The 23,004-nt window shown below is 53.1% G+C and overlaps 1 protein-coding gene across 2 annotated transcripts in view; it reads right to left on the reverse strand.

The window, feature by feature from the left end:
• Nucleotides 1–20,409, reverse strand: part of ADAMTS7 (ADAM metallopeptidase with thrombospondin type 1 motif 7) — a 57,350-nt gene extending 36,941 nt beyond the window's left edge. The window contains exons 1-6 of one of the 2 annotated variants that reach the window (XM_067755318.1): nucleotides 20,076–20,409; nucleotides 11,984–12,339; nucleotides 9,911–10,076; nucleotides 8,577–8,773; nucleotides 3,568–3,651; nucleotides 3,097–3,221 (exon numbers count right to left, since the gene is read on the reverse strand). In XM_067755318.1, the coding sequence (XP_067611419.1) occupies nucleotides 3,097–3,221; nucleotides 3,568–3,651; nucleotides 8,577–8,773; nucleotides 9,911–10,076; nucleotides 11,984–12,339; nucleotides 20,076–20,175 (1,028 nt within the window). In that variant the 5' untranslated portion in view covers nucleotides 20,176–20,409. The remainder of the gene's footprint in view (nucleotides 1–3,096; nucleotides 3,222–3,567; nucleotides 3,652–8,576; nucleotides 8,774–9,910; nucleotides 10,077–11,983; nucleotides 12,340–20,075) is intronic. The other variant, XM_067755329.1, reaches the window with a different exon arrangement.
• Nucleotides 20,410–23,004: the final 2,595 nt, after the last annotated feature.

The following is a 23,004-nucleotide window of genomic DNA, read 5'->3' on the forward strand; positions in this document are numbered from 1 at the left end:
GGGCCTGGGGAGTAGACCCATGCACAATTTGGGTTACTACCCCAGTGAGGGTGCTGACAGAAGCTGCCGGAGCTCAGCAAAGGGAAATAACTCCATCTCAAGTTCAAAAACACTGCCTCTCATAGAGGGAACTTTCCTCAACATAATAAAGGCCATATATGACAAGCCCACACCCAACATCATCCTCAATGGTGAAAAACTGAAAGCAATTCCACTAATTTCAGGAACAAGACAAGGTTGCCCACTCTCACCACTCTTATTCAACATAGTTTTGGAAGTTTCAGCCACAGCAATCAGAGAAGAAAAGGAAATAAAAGGAATCCAAATCAGAAAAGAAGAAGTAAAGCTGTCACTGTTTGCAGATGACATGATACTATACATAGAGAATCCTAAAGATGCTACCAGAAAACTACTGGAGCTAATCAATGAATTTGGTAAAGTAGCAGGATACAAAATTAATGCACAGAAATCTCTTGCATTCCTATACACTAATGACGAAAACTCTGAAAGTGAAATCAAGAAAACACTCCCTTTTACCACTGCAACAAAAAGAATAAAATATCTAGGAATAAACCTACCTAAGGAGACAAAAGACCTGTATGCAGAAAATTATAAGACACTGATGAAAGAAATTAAAGATGATACAAATAGATGGAGAGATATACCATGTTCTTGGATTGGAAGAATCAACATTGTGAAAATGACTCTACTAACCAAAGCAATCTATAGATTCAATGCAATCCCTATCAAACTACCACTGGCATTTTTCACAGAACTAGAACAAAAAATTTCACAATTTGTATGGAAACACAAAAGACCCCAAATAGCCAAAGCAATCTTGAGAACAAAAAACGGAGCTGGAGGAATCAGGCTCCCTGACTTCAGACTATACTACAAAGCTACAGTAATCAAGACAGTATGGTACTGGCACAAAAACAGAAAGATAGATCAATGGAACAGGATAGAAAGCCCAGAGATAAACCCACGCACATGAGGTCACCTTATCTTTGATAAAGGAGGCAGGAATGTACAGTGGAGAAAGGACAGCCTGTTCAATTAAGTGGTGCTGGGAAAACTGGACAGGTACATGTAAAAGTATGAGATTAGATCACTCCCTAACACCATACACAAAAATAAGCTCAAAATGGATTAAAGACCTAAATGTAAGGCCAGAAACTATCAAACTCTTAAAGGAAAACATAGGCAGAACACTCTATGACATAAATCACAGCAAGATCCCTTTTGACCCACCTCCTAGACAAATGGAAATAAAAACAAAAATAAACAAATGGGACCTAAGGAAACTTAAAAGCTTTTGCACAGCAAAGGAAACCATAAACAAGACCAAAAGACAACCCTCAGAATGGGAGAAAATATTTGCAATGAAGCAACTGACAAAGGATTAATCTCCAAAATTTACAAACAGCTCATGCAGCTCAATAACAAAAAACCAAACAACCCAATCCAAAAATGGGCAGAAGACCTAAATAGACGTTTCTCCAAAGAAGATATACAGACTGCCAACAAACACGTGAAAGAATGCTCAACATCATTAATCATTAGAGAAATGCAAATCAAAACTACAATGAGATATCATCTCACACCAGTCAGAATGGCCATCATCAAAAAATCTAGAAACAATAAATGCTGGAGAGGGTGTGGAGAAAAGGGAACACTCTTGCACTGCTGGTGGGAATGTGAATTGGTTCAGCCACTATGGAGAACAGTATGGAGGTTCCTTAAAAATCTACAAATAGAACTACCATATGACCCAGCAATCCCACTACGGGGCATATACACTGAGAAAACCAAAATTCTAAAAGAGTCATGTACCAAAATGTTCATTGCAGCTCTATTTACAATAGCCTGGAGATGGAAACAACCTAAGTGTCCATCATCGGATGAATGGATAAAGAAGATGTGGCACATATATACAATGGAGTATTAGCCATAAAAAGAAACGAAATTGAGCTATTTGTAATGAGGTGGATAGACCTAGAGTCTGTCATACAGAGTGAAGTAAGTCAGAAAAAGAAAGACAAATACCATATGCTAACACATATATATGGAATTTAAGAAAAAAAAATGTCATGAAGAACCTAGGGGTAAGACAGGAATAAAGACACAGACCTACTGGAGAACGGACTCTAGGATATAGGGAGGGGGAAGGGTGAGCTGTGACAAAGCAAGAGAGAGGCATGGACATATACACTAACAAACGTAAGGTAGATAGCTAGTGGGAAGCAGCCGCATAGCACAAGATCAGCTCGGTGCTTTGTGACCGCCTGGAGGGGTGGGATAGGGAGGGTGGGAGGGAGGGAGACGCAAGAGGGAAGAGATATGGGAACATATGTATATGTATAACTGATTCACTTTGTTATAAAGCAGAAACTAACACACCATTGTAAAGCAATTATACCCCAATAAAGATGTTAAAAAAAAAAACCCCAAAAAAACACTGCCTCTGAACAGATAAAGAGTTGTCAGAGGTTGGGGTCATGTTGAAGGGGGATGGTGTGTAAGAATTTCTGGTTATAAAGGAGTTGCACAAGAGATCCTTCTAATAGAACCATTCTATATCTAGACTGTGGCAGTGGATACAGAAATTTACACGTGATAAAACTGCATAGGACTTAATACACACACACACACACACACACACACACACACACACACACACACACACACACACACACACACACACACACACACACACACACACCCAAACAAGTAAGTGCATGTAAAACTAACGAAACCTGTATAAGTCTGTGGATCATATCACCGTCAATTTCCTGGTTGGGATATAACTACAGTTATGCCAGCTGTTACCACTGTGGGGAACTGGATGAAGTATAGATGGTACTTCCCTGTATTATTTCTGACAACTGCATGGAATGCACATTTGTTCCAAAATAAAAAGATCTCCCCCAGTACTGCTGGAATCCAGTCTTGGGTCAAAGGTGTGAAAACCCTCCTCAAAATGAGGCTCCCTGAGAGCAGGGCTGTGTCTGCCCACCCTGAGGGTCAGGTAGCACCTCCCGCCCACACAAGCTCTACCGGCCACACCCACGGCCCAGCCCCTCACAGTGGCGGTACCTGGTGAGCAGGATGGCGGTGTCGTGGTGCAGCGGGTGGGCGTCCCTTTTCATGTTGATATTTTTCTGCCACTTGCAGAAGCTCCTCAGGGTGTTGTCTGCGTGGTGAGTGATCTTTAGGTCCTCCTGGGGGCAGAGAGCGTGGCCACTCAAGCCTATCCCTGAGCTCTGAAGGGTCAAGCCAAATTCTCCTTCACATGAAGGTGGGAGACAGAGGCCCAGAGGTGGCAGTGGGAAGACAAGCAGGCAGGCCCCCAGTCCAGCCTCCAGTCTGACAACCCCGCCTACAGGCACGTGCCAGACGGGACCTAAGAGAGGGTCAGCCAGGGACTGGGGGTGACAGATGACACTGCTTGGGCCAAGGAGGCCCTCGCTGTGCCCTTCCACATGAGTCAGCTCAGGCAAGTGGAAGGAGGGCCCTGGCAGACGATGCCCATCCCAGGGGGCAGTGTGGGGCCACGTGACTTCTCACCTCCTCATCTTCCAGCAGGACCAAGCGCACAACGGTGATGTGGATGGGGTTCCCGATGCTGGGGTCATGAAACAGGCCGGCCACCTGCCCAAGAGATAAGGGTCAGGCTGTCACCTTGGATACAGGATATGGGCAGCCTCTGCCCACCTCAAGGGGTGCACACCCAAGCTCACACAATGGGGAGCTCACCAGTGCATGCATCCCATACATGAACGTGCCCACACCTGTACACACACTTCCCCGACCAGCAACAGCAGAACCTGGGGAGGACGAGAGGGCATCCCAGCACCCGGCCATTCCTGAGCACCAGTTTGGGATCCTATTCCCCAGCTCACACCTCCAAATGCTGGCTTGTTGGCCCATCTCAGGGCCCTAACCTGCCCTGGCTGGGACAGCCCTGCAGCCCCCTCCTGCCCTGAGGACGCCAGGGCCAGCATCCCAGGAGTGAGCCCTCCCATGAGGGGTGACCTGGGCACGGCCTGGGGGAGGGGTGGAGGCAGGCAGAGGCTCATCTTCCCTGGGGCTGAGAGCCATGGGGCCACGAGGGCAGGTGTGTGTGCCTCTCAGAGGCCCCCATAGCTACAAGGGCGGCTCCACACTCAGCCCCAAGACAGAAGGCCATCCCCAAAGACGGACAGTGTGCCAAGGTGCTGGGAAATGGGGGTTAAAGCTATCTGCTCTTTTAAAGCTCCCTCAGAACAAGAAAGGGGCCAGCCCACAACTGGGGACAGTTGTCAAGGTCCCAGCAGGCAGAGATGTCAGGACACACCAGTTGTGAGTTGGCTTCTAGCAATTCCATCAAGAAAAATAATATTCAAATAGGAATGGACAAAACACACACTGTTAAGAGGGCAAAAAGCCCCTGATAATGGGGATGAATTACACTGTCAGAGCCCAAGGTCAGGAACGGTGAAGACAGTGATGCAACGTGTCTCTGTGCCCTCCATGCACGTGCTGGAGCTGGGAGCCCCTCTGCACTGCCTTCTTCCACCACATCAGCCAGTTCTGCCTCCTAAATTCTGTCCTCTAGCCCACCTGCAGCCTTGCACCCCAGTCACCTGTCTCTGAAATGCAAACCCAATCACCCTATGCCCTTGCTTAAAGCAATGAGTGGGTCTTCACTACCCACACATAAGGCATACAGGCCTGTGCGGCATACAGGCCTGTGTGGTCTGGCCCCTGCCCACCTCTATGGCCTCACTCCCCTCCTCAAACCCCCTCACTCCTGGCTCCAACCACGCTGGCTTTCTCTCAGAATCCCATGATCCTTCCTACCACAGGGCCTTTGCAGATGCTGTGCCCTCAGCCTGGAACACCTTCCCAAGTTATCTCTCACCCTCTCTGAGCTCTCACCCCTCCATCATGTCTTTTGGGGAGCTTTATTCTACCCGACACTCCCAAACCACCATGAACTTGTCCTTCCTAGTACCCCCTCCATCACACCTTCATATTCATCAGGGTGACGGCTTCATTAACGTCTCTCTCCCATTCCACACCATAAGCTCCATGAGGGCAACGTCTGTGTGGACTCCCTCTTACAGCCCCAGTGATCTGTCCAGTACCTGGCACATGATGGACTCAAGAAACAGCTGTGGAATGAATGAATCTTGAGCACTTGCTAAGTTTTTCCAACACGTTATTTCATTAAAAAAAAAAAAAAAAAAAAAAAAACAGTGAAAAATGAAAAGAGTACCCCGGAGAGAGTCAGATTAAAAGAACAAGTCTCTCCTAGTCGACATGCAGGTGGAGCCCAGAGGAGCCCCTGAGGGTCTGCTAAGACCTGTCCCAACAACTAGCCCAGCCCATATCCTGAGTTAGCGCTGGGATAGCTTCCTGTCACCACAAAGCCCCACCCCCAGCATATATAACACCTCTCACTGTCCCCCAAGAAGTATGGAGGTGAAACAGATGCTGGGAGGGACTGGAGGGTGGCAGAGTCATTACTTGTTGACCAGATCAACCAATGAGTGTCTGTTTATGGCCTGAGGTCAGTGTGGTTGTCTGGATAAACAATACCTAGGGAAGACAAGCCCTGCTCTGGTGCAGGCCTGGAGAGCAAGCCAGGGTGGGCAGTATTCACGAGAGTAAGATCTGGGGGTTACAGGTGACCACAAGCTCCCAACGAGCTGATAGTATGACATGAGCCACTCAAAAAGGGCCTGTGACCTCCGAGGACATGAATCGAATTGAGGGCGCAAAGTTGGGTGGGGGGGACCTCTCTTGCTATGCTTGGAAGAGACCCACCTGAGCTCCCGGGCTCAGCCCTGGGTCTGGCACAGAGAGGGCACTGACAGATTGGAACCTGCAGGAGGCCCTGGTGAAGAGGAGTGAGCTGTCCTGAAGGTGGCTGTGGGGCCAAAGGGCAGACGCTAAAGCAGCCACAAAAGCAGCAGTAACACTGACCGAGCCCAGCACACAGTCCTCATGCTGGGAGCGTCACATGCCTCATCTCACTTAACCTTCTTACTTCTCAGGCAGGCATAACCATCCCCACCTTACAGATGGAGTAACGAGGCTCAAAGAGAGGCTGAATAGGGGATCAGAACCCAGATCTGACTGCATCGAAGTTTCTGCTCTTACTTCTTAAGTTTGGAAAGCGCTGCCTGCCTCCTCTCTGAGGGATTCTCAATGCCTATAGCTTTGGAGGCTCTGAGAAGTCCTGCAGTAGAGTCTGTGTTCCTTTTTTTTTAACCCTGCGTTGCCAAACTTTTTCAACAGCACAATCTTTCTTCACAGAACACCTGTAGCATCCCTTGGAACAAGTACTCCCTGGAATATTCTTTGAGAAATGCTACAATGAGGTACAGCTTCCCCAGCATGGGATCCTGTTCTTATGCATCCATCACCTCATCCTTGGTACAGAGCTGGCACTCATCACATCAGCGTTACAGAACCGCTCCAGAGGGAAAAGAGGGTAAGTTCTCCCCATCCACACCACCCTGTTCCCCCATTCTTCCAGCACACTCTGGCCACCACAGCTACCCAGCTGTCCCTCTCTGGGGCAGGCTGAGGGGCAGAGAGGACAGAGTGGGACTCTGGAAGCAGATACATCTGACCTCCGGTCCCAGCTCTGCCACTCACTAGCTGTGTGACCTTGAGCAAGCCCCTTGGCCTCGCTGAACCTTTGTTCCTTCAACTATGAAACGGGGCTGAGGCTTAGATGAGGCAGTGAGTGTGGAGCACTGGACAAGCAGCAGGTGTTCGGAAGGTTCCAGCCCTAACACATGGTCCAGCCCTCCTCGGAGGCTGGCTGCATGCCCGCCCATGCCCCTGCCATCTCCTGGAGTCTCCCTATCAGGTATCTAGCACTGTTAGGCTCATAGGTGCCCCGACTCTGTCCTGACCAATGCTGGACTTGCCAGCTTGGGAAAACCCGATACTGTCCAGAGCAGGTGACTGTGAGAGCCAGACACTCCCTCCTCCAGGGTGGGGCTCACAACGTAAATGTGTGCGTCCTGTGAGCCTGGACAGGGAAGCAAGAAGGAGCCCCGCTTTGGGGCCAAATCCTTGACCCCTGGCACACAGGGGATGTCACGGGGGAGCCTGGAGGGCTCAGTACCTGCCCACATGGAACACTCAGAAAAAATGAGGCAAATAAACCCAGCTAACCACTGGTGGCTCCAGCCAAGCTCCTGGGCCTCCTTCAGGCTGAGCCCCTGAGTGGAGGATCTCATGGCCTGGGAACCTGACCTTGCCCACCCCGAGCCCAGAAGCCAGGCCCCGCTGTCCAGCAACAGTCCCTCCTGAACCCTGGTCTTTAGTGGTTTGTCTCCCTGGGCAGACAAGGCTAAATAGAAGCTTGGCTGGGTCTTAGAGCCCTCAAGTGCCAGGCAGAAGGCTATGGCCTTTATTCCATAAGGAGGAGGGAGCCAACATGGGTGGCCAAGTCGGGCAGGAACCGGCCCGGAGCTGAGCTTGCCAATGCAGACTGAAGTAGTGGGGGCATGGTGGCCACAGACGGCGCCCCTTACTTTCTCTGACCCCAGGCTTCATGGCGATAAAAGGGGTGGCCAGACCTTCGATGATCCAGAGCGCACTTCCTTTAATGTTGCAGGGGGTGTGAGGCTGGCACGGGTGGAAGTCACAGCACATGACACTGGCCACATCGGCTGCAGAGCACACTGTACTGAGAACCTCACCTGTTCTCAGTCACCCAGCCCAGGAGGAAAACAGTGTTGTTCAGTGGGTGGCCTGCTAAGAATGCCAAAGGCAGAGATCTTTTCCCCCGGGGGCCCTGAGGCCTCCCACCTGCACACCCAGGGCAGCAGCAGGGAGGGACTGGTTGGCACTACAGGAGCAGGAGTCACCAGCTCCAGCCTGCCACGGTGCCCCAGGTGGGACCTGGGAGACCTAGGCTCCTGTTCAGCTCTGTCTTGCCTCGCTTGTGACCTGGGCACGTCACTCACCCTCCCGGGGCCTAGTTATCTCAACTGTCCCGTGGCGTCAAGAGCAGTATGACAACGCTGTAAGGTACTATTGTCATCCCCAGTTCACAGGTGGGCAAGCTGAGGCTAAGACAGGTAATGTGGCTTGCCCAAGGTCACCGGCTAGTAGAACACAGAACTGTACAGATCCTTCTAACTCTGCTGCGTGCTGATGTCTCAGGCAGGGGCTGGTCTGCTTGGTCATTTCCGTGTCCCCAGCGACCAGCACAGGTCCCGGCACAGAGGAGGGAGGTTTGTTCAGAGTGGTGTGGATGGGTCAACCAGTCTACGAGCTCCCTCAGCCTCCCCTCCCCCAGCTCTGCTCCTGGCAGGGGGTGGAGGCTGCTGAGCCAATGGGGTGGAATGACACTCAGTGGTGTCCTCACAGCAGCCCCAAAGGCCCCACCTCTGCCCAGGCTCTCTCCTAGTGACTCCCTGCGGGGCCTCCCATCCCCTCCTGGACTTAGGAGCTGGAAGCTTATACCTCCTGCTTGGGGCCTGGGGTACACCCACCCTTTGTACCTCAACACCACCATCCCCTGGCCGCCCTCGCCACCCCCCACGCACCGCCCGCAGCAGCCTCACCATGTTCATGATGGTCAGCACGTAGCTCTCGACGTTTGGCTGTCCGTGGTACTCCACCATTTTAGCATCGGCTACCACCAGGGTCTCCACCCACTTCTCTTTGCTGACCGAACGCTGGTGTAGACGCCTCGGCCGCCGCCGCCGCCACTGCTGCCGCTGCTCCCAACGCTCCCGCCGGGGCTCCAGCTCCGGGGACTCTGTGGGCCCCAGACGGGCTGTGGGTTAGCTGCCAGTAGACTGGCCCAGGGCACACGTCTCAAGGGCCTTTCCCCAGTGAGCTCTCTCTGGGTCAGTGGGAACAGTGCTGGGATCAGAGGCAAAAGGCCTGGACTCCCGTCATGGCTTTGCCCCAGACCTGTGCTGTGTGACCCTGACCTGGTCACTTCCCTTCTCTGATCCTGGGGGATGCCTGACTATAAATAGATAAGTTGATCAGCCTCACAGAGTGACTTCGGGGGGCTAATGAAATGGTGGATATGAACACAGTAAAGCACTGTGTCCGTGAGGCGAGCTCCTAAGCCCCTATCTCCCCACACTGATCCCTCCCTCGCTGGGGGGTAAGTACATCCCAGCATATGCAGATCCCCGGCCTAACCCCCAGCCTGGGGAGGCTGACCAAGACCCCAACCAGCTGACCCCACTGGGGACCTGCCCCACTGACCCAGGCTGCCCCCAGATCAGAAGAGGAAGCACATCTATGAAGCTGGGGAAACTGAGGGTGAGAAGCATGCCTCTTTGGTGATCTGTTCCAGCAAAGAGAGTCCCTGAGCTGTGGGCAGCTTGTGAAGTTGAAGCAGTCCCCAAACCCCAGCAGCCCTTAGCAGGCAGCTCCTTACAGAGACTGGCCAGCACTGACTGTGGCCACTCTGCAGAAGAGGTGCTGGGTGCCACACTCTAGGTCTCCAAAATGCAAGTCAGCTATCCTGGGCTGGGACCAGAGTGGGGAGGGGAGGGGGGTTCCTGGCTAGCTGTCCTGCTGGGGTTGGGGATGGCCTGGCCTCACCTGGACACTCGAAGAATAGTTGGCACAGCTGGAGGTGCCCCAGGCAGTGAGTGGGGAGGGGCAGGGAGAGACGGAGCCCTGAGGTGGGGAGACGGATGAGCTGACAGTGAGAGGTGCCAGTCCAGGGCATGAGCGGGGGCAGGCCTGAGGCGCAGAGGCCTCAGGCCCGTGGCATGTTTGGAGGGCACAGGCTATGCTGATGTGTCTGTCGGTCTGTGTCCCTTTGGTCTAAAAGGAGCTGGGCATGGAGGTGTTGACAGAGGTTTCTAGAAGGCCCCTCCATGCCCCCAGACCCATCCCCTACCCCAGAGCTGGTAGCAGAGAAGCATACCTTTCACCCCACAGGTGCCTGGAGCCCTGGGGTCCCCCGGCTCTGCCCACCTCTCAGGGGCTTGGCGCTTGTATACCACGTGTGGCTGGGCGCGGCCAGGGCGGGCTGGGACACCATCCAGGGGCTCAATGAAGTAGTCCTCGTTGGAGAGCTGGAACACACCTTTCTGGGAAAGAAGCACCAGGGTCACTTGGGGAGGGCTGGCACTCAGCTGCTCTTCCCACCCATCCCAGAGGCCTGTCCTGCCCAGCGGAGCCCACCGCCCCAACTGACCCTGACACAGTGTGCTTTCCTCCCTCTGGGCCTCTGTTCACTTTGTACCCTCTGCCTGGAATGTCCTTCCTTACAGCTTCACCCAGCCAAAGGCTTCTAGGCTAAGCTCAGGAGCCACCAGCCTAGCAAGCTGCTCGCACCCTGCCCCTTAGCCCATAAGAAGCAAGAAGTGGGTCTGCATCTCCTGCGTCCCCAAAGAAAAGCAGGAATTACAATTAAAAGCTTAACATCAAGAAGAAAAAAAAAGTCCTGGGGATGTAATGTACAGCATGGTGACTACAGTTAATACTGTATTGTGTATTTGGAAGTTGCAAAGAAAAATCTTAAAAGTTCTCATCACAAGAAAAAAAACTACATGTACATAAATTTGTAACTAGACTTATTGTGATCATTTCACAACACATAGGTGTCAAACTGTTGTCTGAAACTAATATTTCAATGATATCTCAATAAAAAGAAAGAAATTTCATCACAGAAAGAAAGAAAGAAAGAAATGGGTCTGCTTCCGAATCTAACGAGATGTCCACAGAGATGCCCACTGCCACGAGGACATCCTTGTCCCTGGTCCCAGGGTCTGCCAGAGAAGGAAAGCTGGCAGGGATGTCTTGGTCATGTCCGCTGGTATTCAGAGAGGCCAGAGGAAGGAGGGGCCTTGGTAAGTATCTTTGAGCAGCCCACCACCTCCTGGGGAAGCTCAGGACTCCAACACGGAAGAAGGTTTTACCTCCCTTGGACCTCCCTCCCCGGCTCCAAGTCGGCCAGTTGCGTCACTCAGGGCCAGAGAACCTGGAGCGCTAGACAGTGCCTCATCAGCTCTAGGGGCTGGAGGCCTGGGTTGAATGCAGACTCCACCACTGGATACCTGGGTGACCTTGGGCAAGTTCTCTGAGCCTGCTTCCTCATTTGTAAAGTGGGAATGATGCACCTGTCGCTCAGGCTCAACAAAATTAATCAACTATATGGAAAGGGAGGGGCACAGGCTGGGTAAATGAGAGACTTTCCCAGGCATATGGGCTCTCAAAGGCCCAGATACCCTAGAGCCTGTGAGGTGGGCTGTATTAGGCCCTGCCCTGCCACAGCCCATGGCTTTTCCTGAGCAATCTGAGCTGAGGCTCCCCCCCACCAACAGTGGATGGCTGAGAATGTGCAACCCTCCAACTCCTCCCACACCCCACGCTTGGGAGCCGGGAGCAGAAAGGGGCCCTATCCTGCTTGGAGTGGAGCTGCTCTAACTGGGCACTCAAGCAGAGGGAGGCAATGAGGGCTGCAGGCAGTAGCCAGCATTACCTCAACCCAGAAAAACCTGGAGGTTGAGGCCTGCTCTCATCACCCCCTGAGGCAAGGTAAAGGTGAGGAAGCCTGTCCTGGAGAATAGCAGCCTAAGGGGTGGGGGGCGCGGAGGGAAACAAAGTCATAACTGATCCCCCAAAGAAGAGGGATTCAGCTGCTTTCTAAGTTAGTCTACACACACCACAAACAGTGGTTCTCAAAGTGGGGTGTCTGGACCTGCAGCTTCAACATTATCTGAGAAATTGCCAGAAATTCAGATTTTGCTACCCGCCCCCCCCCCCCCCCCCCCCGCAAGGTACACTGGGTTTTTAACAAGGCCTGGGTGACTCTGGCTCACATTAAAGTTTGAGAACTGCTAGAGAACAAAGAGGCCTGCGTTGTCCACCCCATTTTACAGGTGTGAATACTGAGGCTGGGAGACGAAAAGCCAACAGGCCGAAGTTAGCAGCAGGTCCGTGGCCAGGCCGGGGGCAGCCCTGCGTCCCGCCAGCGCACCCTGCGCACACTCACCAGGCCGTCGCAGGCGCTGATGGCTGCCAGGCCACCCTCGAGCTCAGGGTCCTGCACCTCGCCGAGCAGGTGGCAGGCGGGGGCGTGGGCCCGGATGTGCGCGCGGCCCAGGCCGCCGCGCCGCCGAGTCTCGCTCACGAAGCCGGGCGCCAGCAGGTGCGAATTGGCTGTCAGGTTGAAGCGCAGCTCCCGGCCACGGTACTGCAGCTCGTAGAAGGCGGGCGCGGCGGGGCGCGCGGACACGTCCCTCTTACGCAGCGCGCGCGGCCACAGCTCGTAGGACAGGAAGGAGCCCCCCGCGTCCACGCGCACCGGGTGCACGATGTCCAACGCTGCCCGGCCCTCGGCGGTGTGCTCTGCAGAGAGAAGAGCCGGACCGGAGTGGGGAGCGGCCGAGAGGGCGGCTGAAGTCTGAGCGCCAGGACTCAAACACCCACCACCTCTGCTATTTCACCTCTCCGTGCCTCGATGGCTCCATCTAGGTTATCGGGATAACCTCTTAACAGGTTTCCCTGTTTCCGCGATTGCCCCTGTGGCATCCCTCTCCCCTAGTCTTCTTTCAGCGTAGCAGTCACAGGGATTCGTTCCAAATCAGTCAGATCATGGCCCTCCTCTGCTCCAAACCCTGCAGTGGCCTCCAGCTCACACACAGCAGGAGATAGAGTTATGGCGATGGCCTGTGAGGCTTTAGGCAAGGTTACCGCTCCAATCTCATCTCTGCTACACTTCCCGAGTTCCCTCCCCTCGGCCACTGGCCTCCTTGCTGTTCCTCAGTCAAGACATGCTCCTGCCTCAGGATTTCGCTTTGCTATTCCCTCCACCGGAAACACGCAAACCTCAGTGTTCCATCTGACTAAACCCCTCACTTCTTTTCAAGTCCTTCTTCAAAGCTCTCCTCGCTTTATTTTAAAATTGCAACTCCCTGGCTCTCCCTATTCCCCCTTCCCTGCTTTATTTTTCCCCATAGCACTTCTGACATACTGTATCACTTAACATTTTCATTCTTTTTCCTATTTTTCTTTCTCCATCTCCTCCCAGTGTGAACTCTAGGAGGGCAAGAATCTTCATAGTCTTTGCTGAAGAGTTTAAGTGCCAGAGTATCTGGAAACTAGTAGTTTCTCAGTAAATGTTTGTGTACAATCTGTAGAATGGGGATAATTACTTACACTTTGGGAGCTGAGGATTAAATGAACTGAACTGCTCCACATATAGCCTGGCCCACTGACTGAACATGATGGCAAGTATGATTAGTATGACTATTAGCCTAATGGATTTTTTTTTAAGTGCCTGAGGGTTCTGCACACATCTCCAGGTCTCCTGAGATGGGGAGTCAGAGAAGGACCACGCAGGTAGGGCCCCCTAGCCCCTCATCACTACCACTTCAGCGGAGCAGCTCTAGTTTATTTCTTTCACATTTAAGAGTTTGAATGAAAATGTTCCAGGGCTGCAAAACTTCTGCTCAGGCCCTTGCCATTTGCAGAATCCTCTCAGAGTCAGTCTGCTTGGATTTCCCAGTAAGGCTTCATTCTTAACCTTTTTTTGCCATGGACTCCTTCTCAGAAAAATGTTTTTAAATGTATAAGAATAATATACCAAGGAAATACCAAGGAAATTGATTATATTGAAATACAGTTGTCAAAATAATTTAAAAAGTAGGTGTAAAATTATGTGCCCCTTTACTAATGCACTAAACAAGATCTAATGGCAAATTTAACAACTATGGTGATTTACAAGTAGTGATAAATGTCAACCTTATTTCAAGATACCTGCAGCTGTACTGAGATAAAATATTTTGCTTTTCCTATTGGTAGCAAAATCACAGATACTGCTAACGCTATTGTGATTTGTTGCTAATATTTATAATTGAAGGAAATGCTACATTTCACTTCAAGGTTACAAAAATTAAAGATGTAATATATTCCCATCCAAGGTCATGGAGCCTCTGAATTCTACCCAGGTCTCTATGGCTGCAGATCCAGGTTAGGACACCTGCAGTAGAGTCCCCAGATTGTTTCTGGAGAATGCAAAGAGACATTCAGAGAAGTGCAGAGACTGGCTTAAAGCCACACAGCGAGAGTAATAAAGTCTCCCAAATGGCTTCAATCTCTCAGTAACATCGTTCTACATTCAGCAGTCCGTCCCTTGCTGGGCCTCAGTTTCCCCTTCGCCAACGTAAGGAGTTGGACCAGATCAAGTTTTTCAAACTATTTTGGCCACCAGACCTAGTCTTCAAAAGAAATCTCATGGGGACACATACACACAAAAGAGCAGCACTGCTGGGGGTGGGCGGGAACCCCAGGGCTGGTGCTCTTGTTCCCCCTTTTCCTTCTCTGCAGTTCCCAGGCTCTGAGGTACAGGTAGGAAACTGGCCCATGTGAAGTGTCTCCCAGCTTCAGGTCCTGCCCAGATCAACTGGCTTTATGCTCAGCTCCTGGGATCCTGGCTGCTCGTGACAATAACCCCTTGAGGCCACAAGAATGCCTGAGTGCCCTGCAGCTGTCCCACAGGGCTCTCTGTGTGGCCACTGCTGGGGCTGGAAGGGAAGCCAAGCCCAGCCTGAAGCTCCATCCAGGCCAGGCCGCAGAAACCCAAACTGCCCTGCAATCTGTCTCCTGTCAAACCACGTATAAAGCGCCCTGCACACGCCAGTGGTGTGCCCCCCTGCTGAGGACATCCCCCGCGGCCCACAACTGCCCCAGCAGGCCAGCCATCAGGGCATGGTCCTCTAAGAGCATGCTCGAGCGAGGCAGGGTGGGCTGGGCTGACTTGCCGTGTGGCTCTGGACAAATTTTCCCTGTCTCTGAGTTTCAGGAAAGCACCAGTGCAAGGATTTTCCAGACATCTCAGATGAGAATTTGTTAAAAACAAATTCCCAGGCCCTGCCCCAGACCCACTGAATCAGCATCTCCAGGAAACAGGACTGGGAAGCTGTGGGGTTTGTTAAAACATTTTTTTAACATCTTTATTGGAGTACAATTGCTTTACAATGGTGTGTTAGTTTCTGCTGTATAATAAAGTGAATCAGCTATACGTATACATATATCCCCATATCTCCTCCCTCTTGCGTCTCCCTCCCACCCTCCCTATCCCACCCCTCTAGGTGGTCACAAAGCACCGAGCTGATCTCCCTGTGCTATGTGGCTGCTTCCCACTAGCTATCTGTTTTATATTTGGTAGTGTATATATGTCCATGGCACTCTCTCACTTCGTCCCAGCTTCCCCTTCCCCCTCCCTGTGTCCTCAAGTCCATTGGAAGCTGTGTTTTTACCAAGAGCCTCAGGAGACTGTGATCATCAGGGAAGTTAGGAAATTCCTCGCTGGAAGTGAACCTGGCTGAACATCGGCAGTACCTGGAGAGCTCTGAAAAACTGCAGCTGTGCAGGACCCAGCCCAGAGATTCCGATTCCATAGGTCCAGGGCTCTGAGGCCCCAGAATCTGTATTTTTTTCCTGTATTTTTCTAAACCTTCTGGGGATTCTGTTGTAACCATTTCAGGGATGGCATTTGAAAGACACTGGGCTGGATAATTGAAGGAGACTTCTTGCTCTGACACCCTAATAAGGGCATTTGGGATGGCAACTCCACAACCACAGCCGGCAGACCTGTTTTTTTGTTTGTCAGTGTATTGACTTGGGGGGGGGGGTGGCGTGGTTTGTTGGGCTGGCAAAAATGTTGGAAAGTATTTAATCAGTTGCTAGTGTTTAAAAAAATCACATAATTTTGTATAAAAATCTCCATTTTCAGCTTAAAGTCTTATCATCCATCCCTGTCAGGCCTAAATTCACACTTGTCAAAAGTGGCCCTTTAGAGAGGGCCTGTGCTCCCCCATCTGCCTCAGTCTCTACCACTCCCTATGGTGTTCTCAACACTGTAGCTAAATATAGCTTTGCCCTCAGCTTCACACTTGTCTTTCATTCAGTAAAGAACTGAATCTCTAACAAAAATGGGAAAACAAGGGGTGGGCCAAGAAGCCCCATGTTTCGAGAAAAATGTCTTTCCACCAGCCTTGTTATGTTACCTGCCTGGTCCATCCCTCAGAATAGAGAAATGGGTGCAGGGCACTCGTGATCCTTACCCCCCACACAGTGCTGAGAAGGTCCAAGAGAGGGGAGGGGATACCCCACAGATGGACAGGGATGAAGAAAATCTTCGTTAAAGGGGCACATGTGAAATGTCCCTTGACATACAGGTATGTATTTAAGCGTGAAGATGGGGAGGGCATCTTGGTGGTGGACACCATGTGGTAGACCCCCAGAGAAGTAGGAAAAAGCCAGGGGTGAGGGGAACAAGCAGTAAGAAGCTTGGCCCAGGTGTGTGTTTTGTGAAATGAGAGACAATGGAGTGACAAAATAATGCACTGTCAAAAGTATGGGCTTTAAACATAGGAAGACCCAGGTTCAGGTGCCCACTTGGCCACTTCATAGTTGTGTGGCCTAGACAGTCACTGAATCTTGCTGAGCCTCAGTTTCCTCAACTGCTCAGAGAATCCAGGTCAGAAAACTTAAGGAGGGTCACAGGGCAAATAGACAGAGAATAAGACAACAGCCACACTCCAAGGCTTTGTTTTAGATGAGTATTAACAGCAGTTCCCAGGGCATGAACCGTCACAGCCAACGCTGCTGAAGACAAGCTGAAGGTCTGGGAGTGCTGAGGCTAACCGGCCATGAAGTGCTCAGTATACCAGAAAAACGAAAGCTACATGGCATACTTCTAGGCAACAGCAGTGTCCTCAAACATGTGTGGGTGGGAGAGGGGAGTATGTATGTGGCTGGGGAATCGGAACCACTGGGGAGAAATGGCTCCAAGAGCTCAACAGTGTCCCTGGGGAGGGATCCATGACCTCGGGGTCATGCGGTCCTGTTGACAATCCCTGCTCCAGACCTTGGGAAATTATTGCAAGACAGAAATTCAAGTGATTTATAAAGAAGCATCCTCTTAAGTTCAAAAATGTAATGGGGCTAAGTAGAAATATGCTGCAGGTGAAAGGCATTAGAATTAATGTGCTCTAGAGACAGAGTGCCTGGGTTTGAATTTGCAGCTCTGCCACCTACAGCTGTGAGGCCATGGGTAAATTACTCAACCACACAGTCTCGGTCCTTCCATCTGTAAAATGGGTATGATCATAATCGTACCTTAGGTTGTGTAAGAATTCAATGAGTTAATACGTAAGTGCTTAGTACAGGAGATAACATATAGCAAATGTGAACTAAGTTATGACTGAAAATTAGCAAGAGAAGTTCTAAGGTATACTTAGCTATTTCTTGAAAAACCTGTTTTATCTCTTTGCCTAATGGTGTAATAAAATATTTTTTAATCAAAAATTTAAAAATACTTACAGGATGTTACCACTTTTACTGCAATAATTTTCATCTTCTTGTTTTGTTCTGCATTCATTTTCAATAGTCAATTTGTATCGTTTTGCCATTAAAATATTTTTAAATGAGGACAGAGTGAGTTAAAAAATAAACAACTCTTTCAACGTCTCTGACAGCTGACCCCTGGTAGCAACAGTGATGGCTGAACCTACCACCACCCAGTGCCAGCAAAGGGTAATTGCAGGTTCCAGTCTCTGGTTTGTGGGTGCATCAGAGCTGAGCCAACAGAGCTAAATCTACAGCAGGATGGGAGCAGGGACTACTCGTGGTTTATGGCTGAGACTGTCCTGCCAGGGTGTGACTGGACGGAGTTCCTGCCACAATGGGTGTTGAATACTTTGAATATCACCCCTAGGTGACAGAACTGTCACTTTGGAGCTTTTCCCAAAGAAATGCCAACATGGTGTTTACTCTCACCTCCTTATCGAGTACCTGAGTTACAATCCAGCCCTTCAAATGACCCACAGTTCATGCCAAAGAGAAAAAATAACCAGGGTGTGTGTGTGTGTGTGTGTGTGTGTGTGTGACACACACACCCTCCTCCTTGAGTCTGTCCTCACTTGCCTCACTTGCACACACACATAGAGCTCACATGTGTGATACAGTGTTTTGATGGCCCTTGCTCCAGTCCCAGCAATCCTAACAAGTCCTTGGTTTGTCACATTTTCCTAAAAGTGAGACCAAGGTAAGTTCTCTGGCCTGAAAGAAGGTAGCATTCAGTGGGCAGGGGCCCTGGTCTACATCCCCCAGGCAAGTCCAAAGAAAATGACGAAGCTCAACAGCCTCAGGATCAGGCATCCTGATCGGGAGCAGACTGGGGAGAGCCCCATGCTACGTATCAATGGGAGTACTAGAGACAGACACTCACCTTGAAGGGGGACCCAGATTAGATAGAAGGGGTGCCTGCCTCGCTCCACCCCAAATGGCAGGTTCAAGTTACAGGACACACCAAGGACTCCCTGATCTTACTGGGTCTGCCTGGCAGATTAATAAAAATCACGGCCACCACGTGGTAGGCTCTCTGCTCTGTGCAAAACAATCACATTTAGCATCTCACTTAATTCTCACAAAAACCCTTGGAGGTAGGTACCATTATCCCCATTTAACAAAATGGGCAACCTCATACATGTGTCTGGTCTGCAGTAGAAGTAAAGGGGACCCTGACCACAGGGGACTCCCCCACCCCACGTTTCTCCCACAGCTGCCAGGGGGCCTGGACCCAAGTTCAGGCTCAGGGGCAGTTCCTTGGGGTAACCACTTTCCTGCTCCCTCATCTCCATCACCTGGTTCTTCCTCATGGGTCCCCAGCTCTGGACAGAAGGAAAACACAGGCTTTACCCAAGTAGCCCAGGAGTCCAAACCAGCAGGTCACTCTCCTCTCTGAACCTCTTTCCTCATTTATAAAAGGACTTTCCATCACACACCTTGCAGAGTTGTTGTGGAGCTGATGAGAAGTAAGAACTAGGGAGCCTGGCACATGGTATTTCTCATTAGATGTTTGCTCTATCCCCTACACATTGCTGCTAGATAGGGAGCCTCCCCCCTAAAACACTGCCTTCATCAGCTGCTCCCCTCAACGGCTCCCCCGACCTCTAAGATCTGGTTTAAATGTCCCCTACGTTCCGGCCCATATGCTTTTCTAGCCTCACAACCGCAATCCCTCTGCTGGGGAAGCAGGTCTCCCCCAGGCCCAGCACGCAGGCCTAATCTAGCCACCTCCCTCCACCAAGCCCGGCCGGGATGCACCCCCACCCCCAACACGCACCCTTCCAGCCCATCCAAAGTTCATCCATCCTTCCAGTCCCTCCAAGCTCAGGCCCCTCCTCTCCTACAAAGCCTTCCCGTCTGCCTCGCCAGAACGGCTCTCCCCACTACTCGACCCGCCCCCATCAGACCAGGAGCTCCCTGAGGGGCAGGCCAGGGGTCCTCTACACCCTCTGTTCCTAAATTCCCAGGCCGTCTACTCCGGACGCTCCAGGAGCTCCGCGGCCCGGCGGTCGGCGGCGGTCGGCGGCGGACGGCGGCGGAGCAAGATTCTGGACACTGGCCAGAGGCTCGTCGGAGGCCAGCCGGCCGGGGCGGGGAGAGCCAAGCCCAGGGCTGGGGAAAGAAGCTCCTTCTCCCCGCTCCACTCCAGGCGCCTTCACACTTGGGGGAGGGGGAGGCAGGAAGCGCAAGGACCGCGGGAGACCCGGCCCGGGGAGCCGCCGAGGGCCGGTAGGCACCTAGAGGCGGTGGGTAGGGGCCGGGGCGGGAGCGCGGCGGGGGACCGCGTAGACCTGCGACCCCGAGCCCTCGTCCGCAGCACCCTGGCCAGCCTGCTTTCCAGACGAGGCGCACTGAGGAGGGCGAGAAGCTGAATCCATCGCGTGTAAGCCACGCTCCGTCCAGTTCCTCCGACGAGAGATCCCCGGGAGAGTCAGACGCGCTCTGCGGTACCCGAGGTGGGGAAACTGGAGCCCGAAGAGCGTCTAAGAGGCTCTTTCCGGCTACAGGCAAGGTGGGTAACGGAGTCGGGGGCCAGGGAAGGCTCCCTGGAGGCGCGGTTTCGCGGCCCCAACCCCACCCCTGTCACTAACACCAGGGGGCGCGACAGCTCCAGGCAGAACCTGGCGGGCACAGGGTCTTGCAGAGGTGAGAAGGGGCTAAACCGAGGCTGGGGAAGCGGGGAGGGGTGGCAGGGCCGGCCGGCCGGCCGGGGCAGGGCGACCACCCACCTGGTACAGATCCGTGGGCGCCGCGCGCCAGAGCGCAGAGGAACAGGAGGAGTGGGCGCAGCAGCAGCGCGGGGCTGCGGGGATTCGGGCCGCCGGGCATGGCCGGTGCCGGGCGGCCGCCGGGCGATCCCGCGCGCACACTCTTCGTCTCGTCCGCTCGCTGCCCGGTCCCGGGTCCGGCTCAGGACATGCCCGACCCGCGTGCAGCTCCCGGCGTCCCGGGCCCGGACTCCGGCCCGGCGAGCGGCTACGCTCAGTCCGCTGGCAACAAAGGCTGCAGAGCCCGCCCCCTCGGCCGGCAGCGGAGGCAAAGAAAAGACCGGAGAGTGAGAAAGAGAGAAAGAAAGAAAGGGAGGGAGGGAGGGAGAGAAGTCGCCGGCCCCCGCCCCGCCCCTCGGGCTCCTTCCCCCGCCCCCGGCCCGCCCTTCAGCTCCGGCTCGGCCTCGCCCCGCCCTGGCCCCGCCCTCGCGGGCCACTCGGGGCCGGTGCCGGCGGCCCACCGCTCTAGGGCGGAGCTGGGGCAGGGAGCTGGTAGCGCCCCCAGACGGCCGCTTGGCCGCCCACCGGGCCGAGGGCGCCCTCTGGCGGTGGAGCCGAGCAGGCCCCTCCCGACCTGAGCCCCCCAAGGCCCCCCAAAGAATCTGGAATTTCTGGAATTTCTGCCTTGTCCCTAAACTGTGCTCGAGGAGGCGCCGTCCGGTGTGCTCCCTGGGCTAGGCAGGCCTGCCCTTCTGAGGAAAAGGGACACGGAGGCCTCCCGAGGGTCCAGGGTCTCGAAAGCCAGGTGGAGAGAGAGGCCCAGACTCTTCCCAAGTGGGCAGCTGTTTCCCACGAGGGGCGGGGTCTCTCAATTCCTCATGTCCAGACTCCTTTCCAAGTGTGTTTGCCTGGAGGGAAGCAAAGCATTCGGCCCACGGGCTGGAGCCCACAGACTCTCAGCAGGGGCCCCCTGGGAGCTTGGAGGCCAGCCAACCCCAGCCTCACATCCTCCACTGCAAACACAGGCCATCTGTCCTTCCGGGGCCGCAGCCCTGATCCTGGCTTCCTGCTCCCTCCCCCGATGCTCCCAGGAGCCCCCGCCCCTGTCAAGGAGCACTCCCACCCTCCACCTCCTGCTTCACTAAACCTGGTCGACCTCTTGTTCCTCAGGACAGTGGTGGCCCGCTTTCTTCCCCTGGCCAGCCTTTGTGTAGCCACCCCCCTGCCTTCTGCTGCCCACATACCTCCTCCCTGTTCAATCTCACATGCACTTCCCCTCATTCCTGGAAGCTCCCTCTGGCTCCTTCACCCCAAGCCCTGCTGCCCTCCTGGGGGACCCATGTAGCATGTGGCTACAGAGTTCCTTGACCTCCTCATCTCTAATGACCCTTCCCTGCACTTTAGCCACCAGCCCTCACCGCCACAGCCTGGGCTACGTCATCCCCACCCGCCCACTCTGAAATCTGAAGATCAGATGCCCCACTCTCACACCACACCCTGATGTCTTCCCCACCCTCCCCGAACGTTCACAATCACACTACGTATTTTCCTTACTCGCCTCTTGTCACCTGCCTCTCCCCCCCACCTACCTGCCCCTCCTGGCTTCACCTACTTCCCTCCCTAGCTATACTCACTGCTCGACCCCCAGCCCCTACCCAACCACTTTCCGTTTCTCCCCTGCCCCTAACAGCAGTTGGCCTTGCTGCCAGTGACAGGGACAGTTCAGACCACCACATCCTGTCCCCCACACCCCCATCCTGTGCACCAAGCATCTGTAACTGGCACCCATGCATTTCCCCTCCCTCTGAATGCAATGGACCAGGCACCTTCCAGCGGTCAGAGACAAAGGCTTCCACCAGGCCTTTGTGCTCCCCTCCCCTCTCCTCGTCCTCCTCACCTAGGATCTTGCTCTAGGGGTTCCCCTCTTTCCTTGGTCTCCATTGGTTCCTGACCCTTAGTCTAAAAACATTCTGGTCTCCCTCCTATTAAAGATCGTGATTATACCCATCCATGAACAAGTGGTCCCTCTAGTTCCCACCACACATCTCTGCTCCCTTTCTCAGTGTAACTTCTCCAGGGCGTTATCTAGATTTCTCCTCCTCCCATCTGCACCTCAGACTCACCCCCTCCACCATCTTCCACCCTGGTGCCAGAGCCATAGGACCCTTTTCAGTCCTTGTCACCTTGACCTGCTCGATGTATTCTAGAGGTGCCCTCCCCCTCCCCACTCCTCAACTCTACCCTCGTCTGCCTGGCAAACCTCCTCTTCACCCCACAAGTGTTGGGTATTCACGGGGGCCACAGCAGTGAATGAGAGGATCACAGTCTCTGGAACTCTCACTCTGGAGGAGAGCCACAGGCCACAAGCTAGTAGACAGGTATAAACAAGACCAGCTGCTGAGAGGGGCTATGAAGAAAATAATACTGGGAGGCTAGAGAGTCTACTTTCCAAGGGGTCAGTCAAGGAGGGCCTTCCTGAAGAGGTGACATTTACCAGGCATGTGAAGGTAAAAGGGAAGAGATGGGCACACACTTGGTGCATCTGAGACCTGTCCTTTCAGGCTCAGCTTATATGTTACCTCTCCCAGCAAGTCTTCCCGCACTCCCTTCTCAGGGTCCCCAGAGCACCCTTTGCCACCCCCATCATGGCACGAATCACACTGCACTGCTCTTGTCTGTTTATGTGTCTGTCCACCGCACCACGCTGTGAGACTCTCAGGCCATGTCTTCTTTCTTTTGTGATCCCAGCCCCCAGCACAGTAAGCCCCAAAGATGGAGAGGATCTGGGGAGGGGACACACAGTCCTCCCCGGCCAGCACCACAACCTGCTGTCCTCGATCCTTTGGTGAGCCGCCAGGGCCAAACACAGAGTAGAGGATTTTCTGAAAGGCAGCCTAGAAGTTTGTGTTTTCAAACGCATCAGCTGACAACAGTCCTCACCTGTTTCCAT

Source organism: Pseudorca crassidens, chromosome 1 (assembly GCF_039906515.1).
Source record: "Pseudorca crassidens isolate mPseCra1 chromosome 1, mPseCra1.hap1, whole genome shotgun sequence".
In the NCBI taxonomy this organism is placed as follows: Eukaryota; Metazoa; Chordata; class Mammalia; order Artiodactyla; family Delphinidae; genus Pseudorca; species Pseudorca crassidens.